At 43.3% G+C, this 8519-nt stretch overlaps 1 protein-coding gene across 8 annotated transcripts in view; it reads left to right on the top strand.

Annotated features, from left to right (window-relative positions):
* The first annotated feature begins 466 nt into the window (after positions 1-466).
* The window catches only part of LOC311265159 (membrane-associated guanylate kinase, WW and PDZ domain-containing protein 1-like), a 106276-nt gene continuing 98223 nt past the window's right edge, over positions 467-8519 (top strand). For 5 of the 8 annotated variants that reach the window (XM_084366516.1, XM_084366518.1, XM_084366514.1 and 2 more), the window contains exon 1: positions 469-870. In XM_084366516.1, the coding sequence (XP_084222642.1) occupies positions 573-870 (298 nt within the window). In that variant the 5' untranslated portion in view covers positions 469-572. Of the gene's footprint in view, positions 871-8519 lie in introns of all 8 variants that reach the window. The other 3 variants (XM_084366519.1, XM_084366517.1, XM_084366513.1) reach the window with 2 other exon arrangements.

Raw genomic sequence — 8519 nt, 5'->3', positions numbered from 1 at the left:
GTAGGTGTGGGGTCGAGTCGGATTTTCCCTCGTGGAGTGGCAGCTGGACGCATGCGCCCCTCCTTCCCACTACTCCTCCATCCACAGTGCAGGAGCAAATAGGATGAGCTTGTCGTGTTACCTGCTTAAAGGCGCCGCTGGTTGTGTGAACGGCCCAACCTGCTGACGGGATAGGTGAAGGAAACAGTTTTCATTTTCTTCTGGAAAGTTTAGGAAAAAATTGCAAAACACTCGACAGAGGAAGGAGATTAATGAGGAGGAGAGTCCTTTGAATGTAAAGCGGACAACCAGGAGAGCGGATTAGATCCCACAGCGAGGAATCAGAGCGTGTGTTGTTGTCCAAAGATGCGGAAACAACAACAGAAGCAACAACAATCCGGGTTGTGATCCATCGGGGGTGTTTTACGCACACTGGGAGCAGCATGCCTCGGCTCAGGAGGAGGGTGATTATGTACCAACTTGGAGTGGCACCCAAACACCCTGAAGTTTTCTTTCTACCTCTGTGCTATGCATCGGCTGATTTCTACACCATCCCTCGGAACTAACGGGCTTTGGTTGAAACCTGAGTCACCATGTCAAAAGTCATTCAGAAGAAGAACCACTGGATCACCAAAGTGAATGAGTGCGCGGTGCTCCGGGACGCGTGTGGGGAGCTGAACGTGGAGCTGCGCGGCGGAGCTGAGAATGGAGAGTTCCCATACATCGGGCAAGTTAAGGAGGATGCTGTGCTTTACCAGGAGGGGAAACTCTGCGAGGGGGAGCTGCTCCTGGATGTGGAGGGGCTGTCTGTGTCTGGATTACCCCTGTATGACATATTAGGTGTGATTGAGTGCTGCAAAGGTCCCGTCAGGTTGAAAACTGTGCGTCAAGGTAAGAGAAATATGAAGAACTGCATGTGTGTGTGCGTGCACTGAAGAGTTGAGCTTTCCCAGGGGAAGTTGTTTTATAATTGCCATGTGTCCAGGCATAATAAGCACATAACAAATTTGTGTTGCGTGTTAAATAGGGCAGATGAGTGCTGCTGCTGCTGCTGCTGCTCATCTTCTCTCCACAGCAGCCTGGAGTTTTCACAGGCTTTGACATGAAGCTGCCCTGACAGTCCTCCTGCCCTCATTTGTCTAACATTGCTGAAGCCATTGTGGGTCAGACCTGCCGGGTTACAGATTAGGCAATTTACAGTGACAGCAGCTCCAGAGCTTCAGATACACTCCCAACACTTCCCAGCACACACTGTCTGCTGTCAGTCTACTTCTCTGACGACTGAATGGAGCAAATTTCGAAACTTTGGATTCCCGAGAAAACCGTCACCTTGTATGGCTCGACCCTCTTGATAGCAATAGGCTATCCCATCTGCAGTTAAACATTTCTCTGCTTTCTAGGGATTATTTTCATTATTGATTCATCTGTCAATCATGTTTTTGAGTCATTATGAATCACTAGTTTGGTCCCCGATAACAACTTTGCAGAGCCTGAAGTGACACCTTCAAATGTATTGTTTTTTTCAGCGCCAATACCGATGATCAGTGGTCAAGGAGGCCGATAACGGACATTTGGAACAGATATACGAACTAACCCAGATGAGGGGCTCTGTTGAAGTTCTGTGTTCTGTTCGGACTTCTAAACTAACGTTAGCTGCTGTTGCTCTCCGATAGCGGGGCGGAAAGACGCACTTAGAGGACGAGCATAAAGTCACGTCGCGCACAAAGTCCTTCACAAAGAAATCCACAAAACAACCGAGACACACAGGGAAGGTCTCACTTTTCACATCAAGTACATTTTGAGGTGCTTTACTTGAGTATTTTCATATTCTACTATGTGCTTCTTCCACTCAACTACATTTATTCAATACCTTTAGTTACTAGTTACTTTGAAGATTCAGATTGTTCAGTGTTGATAGGCTATTACTCGTGACACGTAACCAATCACATAGTGTTGTGGGCGGGACATTGATTGAGATGTATTGCATTTGTCAATTCCTTTATTTTATCGGCAGTCAGACACAAAAAACACAGATAAGGATAACCGGAAAAATGCTGACTATCGGCTCTGATAATGGACGAGGCAGATAATCAGTCTGTCTATTTTTCCCACAACAGTAAAGACCTAGTATGTGTTGCTGTATACAAGGTGCTGTGTCTCCTTTGCTTGTCGTAAGGCAGGAGTTGTTGATCAGATCACCGTTGTACTCTCAGATGCTTTACTGTCACTCTGACACCAATCTCCAACTATCTCATCCAGATCAACTTTAGGCTTGAATCAAAGTTAGCCTGCTAGCCATGCTGAGTAAGCTAAGCTGAAAAAAAGAAAGAAACACCAACGCCACCAGTGTAACCGAGCGTCTTGGGTTCGTCTAACTGAGCAGGTTTACCAATAAAGTCAAAAACAGGACTTGGAGACAAGAACTTTTTATAATCTGTCTCATGTCACAGCTCCGACCTTACAGCAGCTGACCCTCCAACACTGTGAACTTTCACAGCGTTGTGATGAAGAAGTCTGAGCTGTCGATGACTGTCGGCAATTGGCGATGGACGACCGCATCCTCCACCAGCCCAACCGCAGTTTGGTAAGAGTTTAACAAAAATTAGTATTGTAAAATAAACATAAAAGCATTAATTCAAACACGTCTGTAAATGCAGTTCATGTAATATATAAGATACAGAAACAGTTCAGTTAAAACGGGAGCCAACAGCAGCTTCACAGTTTATCAAAGTCTCTATTTTTACGTATTTTGTAAAAGTTCCAGCAGATTCCAGCTCGTACAAGTTCAGTCCAAACTGAGGGATGCATTGTTTGTGAGAGTGTGACACCACTCATGGGCAGTTGTGGTTATTTCTAGAAGTGCTCCTTGTGTGTCAGCTGAGGTTGACCCATTGCCTACGGTCTGCTGCATCTGCATCTGTCTGAGACAGAGGGAGAGGGAGAGGGAGAGGGATGCACACACTGACCCAAACTTGGGCTTTTTTTTTTCTTCTTCTTCTCTTCTTTGTCTCCGGTGTATTGTGCCTGGCTTTTTGTTGTTCTTCATCTCGGCCAAATCTGGATGCTCTGTGATGCCTGAATACTGCAATCTTTTTAGTTTCATCTGAATGTCTCTTTCAGCACACACACACACACACACACACTCACGTTCACTCCCTTGCTCATACACACTCGCACAATATTTGACAAAGCTCGCAGTGCCTCTTCTCTGGGGAAATCATTAACTGTGTTATATAACAGAGGTTTAGTTTCAGTGTAGCATCGCTGGCTTTCTATTGTGCTGTATGTCCATTAGTGGCTGCACAGTGAACGCTTGACCTCTGGAGCTGATGTCTCGACCCCTGGGACGGGAGCTCAGCGCTAACGCTGCAGGACAGGCGTTTGTTCGACATTTGATCGGACCGGGCTCGCATCATGGGAGGGTTTTTAATATCCGTAAACAGTTTTCTAATTATTCTAAAACACTGTATAGTCGTTAACACAGCAACAGCACCCTGACTGTATATATGAAGGATATCCTGAGCCGACTTCAGTGGTTTTTGTTATTAGTTTCTTGCATAAGTCAGCAGATTCTCCATGTCGGTAATTAAAGGAGAGGGATATTTTTCGACTATCTGAGGAGCTCACAAGACCTCCTTTGTGCCCGGCAGTCTGTCGGGCTCCCATGCAGAACAGGCCGGGGATGGCGATCCAAGCTGTCCCAGACCAGATGACGGATCAGATCTCTCTCTGCTTTCCTCTCCACAGAGCTGTGGGTCACGTTACAGGAGGCCACATCACCTCAGTAGCGAAGGTGGAAACTCTATCGGTGTGTGCGCAGGTAGGCAGGTCTTTGCTGTGGTATACTACAGCCCCACAGGTGTGTAGCTCCCACTGAGGAATGCAGAGAGAAAACCACCTGAATGAAGTCTGCACATTCCTGTGGAGAAGGTGGAATATTACACTGCAGTGGTTTTGTGTCTGGGGTTTTTTTTTTTCTTGAAGCTCTGTGAAGAACACTTAGAAATGGAAAGGAGTGAAAGAGATGTGAGAGAGCTTGTTGTTTACTCAACGACTTATAATCACACACTAGATTCGGTGTCAGTTGTGGCACGTGATTTTGAGTCGGAATTTTAGTCTTGAGAAATGTTTTCGGTCTCATTTTCGTCATGCATTTTTCATATTTCTGTCGTCTTAAGCATTTTCGGGCCAGAGCTGCCGCCATCTTCAGCTGTAAGCCTGAAATTTACAGCCGTCCGACACAAGCTGCCAACGCAAAGCTGCAGTATTTGACAATCTGGGGATGAGACTCAACAATCAACTATTTTTCTCTAGGAAGTTACATTTTGTAGCTTTAACATTGCTTCCAAGACTCAGAGTAACATGACACCCAGAGCACTTGATAATGTTTTCGAAAATCGATTAATCGTTTCGGTCATTTCTCAAGCAAGAATTGATTTGCTGCTTTTCTTTGTCATGTGTGACTGTAAATGAAGGATCTTTGGGTTTTTGAATGTTAATACGGACAAAATAAACCAAAGAAAGCAATTTTGGGATCTGTGAAATTAAAATGAGCATTGTTCTCATTTGTTGTCACTTTATAGACTAAACGATTAATCAATGAATCATGGAAATAATAAGCACATTAATCAATAATGAAAATAATCATTAGTTGCAGCCCTAAACAATACTGACAGAGACATAATGTTGCTGAGTCCCCACTTGTACAGATATCAACCATCCAAACGCACCTGATTAATTTTTTTCATAAAAACATAAAAATCCCATCCTCCATCCAAGTTTCATGGAAATCTGTTCAGTAGTTTTTGTTTAATCCTGCTGACAAACCAACCAACCATCAAACAACATGACACGGGTGAAAACGCAACCTCCTTGGAGGAGGTAACGAGATAATTTGGGGATCTTTTACTGCTGAACGTAAAAACCTGATGATTATTAGGCAAGTTCTGGAGCTATAAGGAGCATAATGTCTTTTTTTTATTACTCCTAAGTAAATTTAAGGACGTTGCAATAGACACTGCAGTTAATGACATCCTCCTAGTCTGTATGTTCAGAGTTATAACTCAGAGGAGGAGTGGCTGACACGTTTTGACTCAAACTGTGACAATGGGGCTCGACTGGTTTTTAATGTCCTCTCTGAGCGGCCAAATCAGCAGCCAGAGTAGTAAAACTAATCTCCTGTTGTTTTTTAAAACACCGGTATGCACCATGTTTCTTCCACCTCATGCAGTATTCTGGCCTCGTGTCTCAGCCTTTGTGCCCGCCTCCAACTCTTCTCACAGTCTGAAAACCTTCTGGCTTCATCAACGCTGAAAAACGCTCTCACAAAGTCCACATTAAACGCAAATACACTCAGTGACTGTGCAACACAGTCCTTTCTCTGCTCTCTAATGGGCTGTAGTCTGTCGAAATGTAATAAAAAGAATTATACTTTGTTTACAGGGGCCCTGGTGAATAATGATTTTTTATATGGTATTTTCAGGGTAAAGTACAAAAAGGGCGTATTTGCAGATATGTTAAGACTTTGAACCACCGGTGTGCCTCTCGTATGTCATCATCTGTTGAATCCAGCTCGCAGGTCTAAGGTTTTGTCATCATCTGCTTGTCGCCTGACTGATAACAGTGACATACCTGTAAAGGTGCATAGATTGTGCATCAGGTTATGTAACATGATTACAGTGATACTTGTTGGTTTACAATAAGAGCTTAAAACACAGTTTTTACGACTCTGTTTTACAACTTGGACATTCTTCTTTGCGTTCAAGGTTTTTACCTTTTCAAGTGAAGCACAAACCCCCTCAGCACACAACAGGCCTGTTGGTTTTTACGGTGCTCTGGTCATGGGTGGGTTTAGCCGGCTGTCTGTCTGATCTCCTGGACAAATGGCCCTCGGTTGCCTCAGATCTCGCCTTCGCTTGAACCCAGCCAGAGGGGAATGAGGGCAGCCTGCTGGATGCCAGGCATTCCTGAGAAGCACGGACAGGAGTTCACTGGTACACCTCGATGAAACATTGAGACATTTATACATAAATTCTCCATTTAGTTCCTGCTTCCTGGCTTTCTCCAGTCACTGTGCTCAGTCCTTGGTGACAGGGTGGTACATCGGTTAGAGAGACCATCTGTTTAATCATTCAAACCTTCAGGATAGTATGCATCTCGCTCGCTGAAATGTTCTCTGAGTGCGTACCGTCTCCAGGGTCGCTAATAGCTGAACCTACACTGTGGCCTCAGTGCAGTAGCAAAAAATATAAGGAAATTAAAGACATTCATTACTCTGTTCTTCACAGTCAAACTGAAATTTGTCAAACAAAATAGAAACCATCCACTGATGAGACAAACAGCTGTTGGTGGTAAAGTTCCAGTCAGGAGCCACTGAATCACTGCAGAGGAAGAGGGTACAATGAACGGTTGAAAACAATGTAGAAAATACCTCATATGCTGCACGGTAGTGTCATGTACTGAGGAACATCACAGTCCTCATTGCTCCACACAGATCAGATGTTTATAGTTTTTTGTCTCTTCAGTGGAGTTTGAATGAGGTTTGGGTCACATGCTTCAGTACATATAAACCATGTCTGACATTTAGAGTCTTTTTTTTTTTTTTTTTTTTGAAAACATTTTAAATACAGGTGGATACAAAGGAGAGGGTTTATCAAGTGTTACCTGTTCCTCTTTCATGGGTCCAGATGTGGCGATGGGAAATAAGCAGATAAATGGCAAACAGCATTGTGATTATACTGGGATTGCCACAGTAACGCAAGAGAAATCACCACAGCTGAAGACGTCATATTTTCGGTCACGTCTGTTTCAATAAACACCATCGACGACAACTGATGATGTGTGAGGGTCTTGAAGGGTTGTCCCATTTCATAGGGGGAGATTTCAACCACTACCCCCTGTAACTCTGCTCTGAGGGGCAAGTGGGCACTCGAAAATGAGGGGTATGGCTAAACATTGGAAATGGGATTGAGCCCTACTCTTTTTGGTAATTAAAAGTACACAAGTTAAAACAAACAGTTTAGTTTTTTGGTTTTTTTTGTACCTTACAGGGACCGTTGACCCTAAAATGAGACGAGATTAGATTGTTAGATTGTTTTGGTGTGAGTTGTCAGATCAAAAATCAGTATTTTAAAAAAAAAAAATGTTGGGTGTAATGTCCCTTTAAAAGTGACTCTGTTACGTAAAGATTGCAGTTGTGTCACTGAAATTGTGTCTCTGCTCTTTGTGCATGGTTAAGAAGGCTTAGACACATGGAGAGGATGTGAGGGCTTTGTAGACACAGATCTCGTCTGTGATGTGCTTGTCCCAGAACGCGAGTCCCTTACATTTTCTTAAGTACGAAGATTTGTCAGTCTTGATTAAGTGCAACCGAGTGAATAAGTAGATCCCTGAAAGGCTTGTGACATGAATCCTGCAGCTATCTCTCCTCCTTCTCTCTGTACCCTCCTTGCTTTTTCCTTTTCCTTCCACATCCACTACCCCTTCACGAGTTTTAGGCAGCTGTGAGCGATCTCAGATGGTTTTTTTAACGTTTTTATCTTTCGTATATTCAACTTCAGTCACACAGAATAAACAGTAGGTTTGAGATGCTCTGGCGTGGCTGAGGTTTGAAAAGCACTGTTGAAATAGTCGTGTTTGCACGTGTTTCATTTGTTCGACAGGGTTTTATACACTGTAATTGTACTCTGGCCTCGATGGAGTGACTCACAAACATTGCTAACAATGGCAGCATACCAGTGAGGCGAGCAGTGGCAGCACACACAAGCAGCTTGTGTCATTTAAGCTTGAATAAACAGCTGTGTAATTCAGAGACTTTGCCTCAGGTGTTGAAACAATGAGGTTGAAATGAAATGCAGAGAAGAAACAAGAAACAATTATCAGTACTGAGGATACAGCACTCCAGCAGGGGCAGTCGTCGTTATAATACGGTCAACTGTAGCCGTGTAGCTGTGTCTTACCATGTGTTACATGATTATTTTGGTCCCTTTTTTATATTCTCTACTTGGCTTGGAGTCACATACCAAAAACTGGGATTTGAAATCTTGTTAATTAATTAATACTCAGATCAGGTAGTCCCTGATTTAAATCAAAACTCAACTTTAAATCAATTTTCGACTTCATTTGTTATATGAATTTTTGTAGAAAAGAAACGTGCTCAAATAGGAATCACTTTGGTTTTGGTGTCAAGGTTCAGGTGTTGCGTCAACCCGAGGACTGCACTTAACAATTATTTTCATTATTGATTGATCTGATTATTTCCTGGATTAATCGATTACTCCTTCAGTCTAAAAATTGTCCACGGGTCCAAGATTACGTCTTTTAATGTCGCGTTTTGTCCTCTCCTAAGTTTCATGATGATGATGATGTTTGTTTCATGGTGTTGCCCCAAAGTTTTGCCATAATTAGAGCATCATCTGGTATCCGGTGTCTGGGCGGTGTGCCCGTCTCATCACTGTCACGTCCTGCTACGACATGGATTTTGCAGTGTCGTCATTACAGTGATAAGTGTTGTAGTATATTAAAGATAGTGTACTCTACTT

The sequence above is a fragment of the Pagrus pagrus genome, assembly GCF_965226575.1.
Source record: "Pagrus pagrus genome assembly, chromosome: 11".
NCBI classification, from domain to species: domain Eukaryota; kingdom Metazoa; phylum Chordata; class Actinopteri; order Spariformes; family Sparidae; genus Pagrus; species Pagrus pagrus.
Note: the sequence above shows the minus strand (reverse complement) of the source record. Positions and strands in the feature narration are given on the sequence as shown.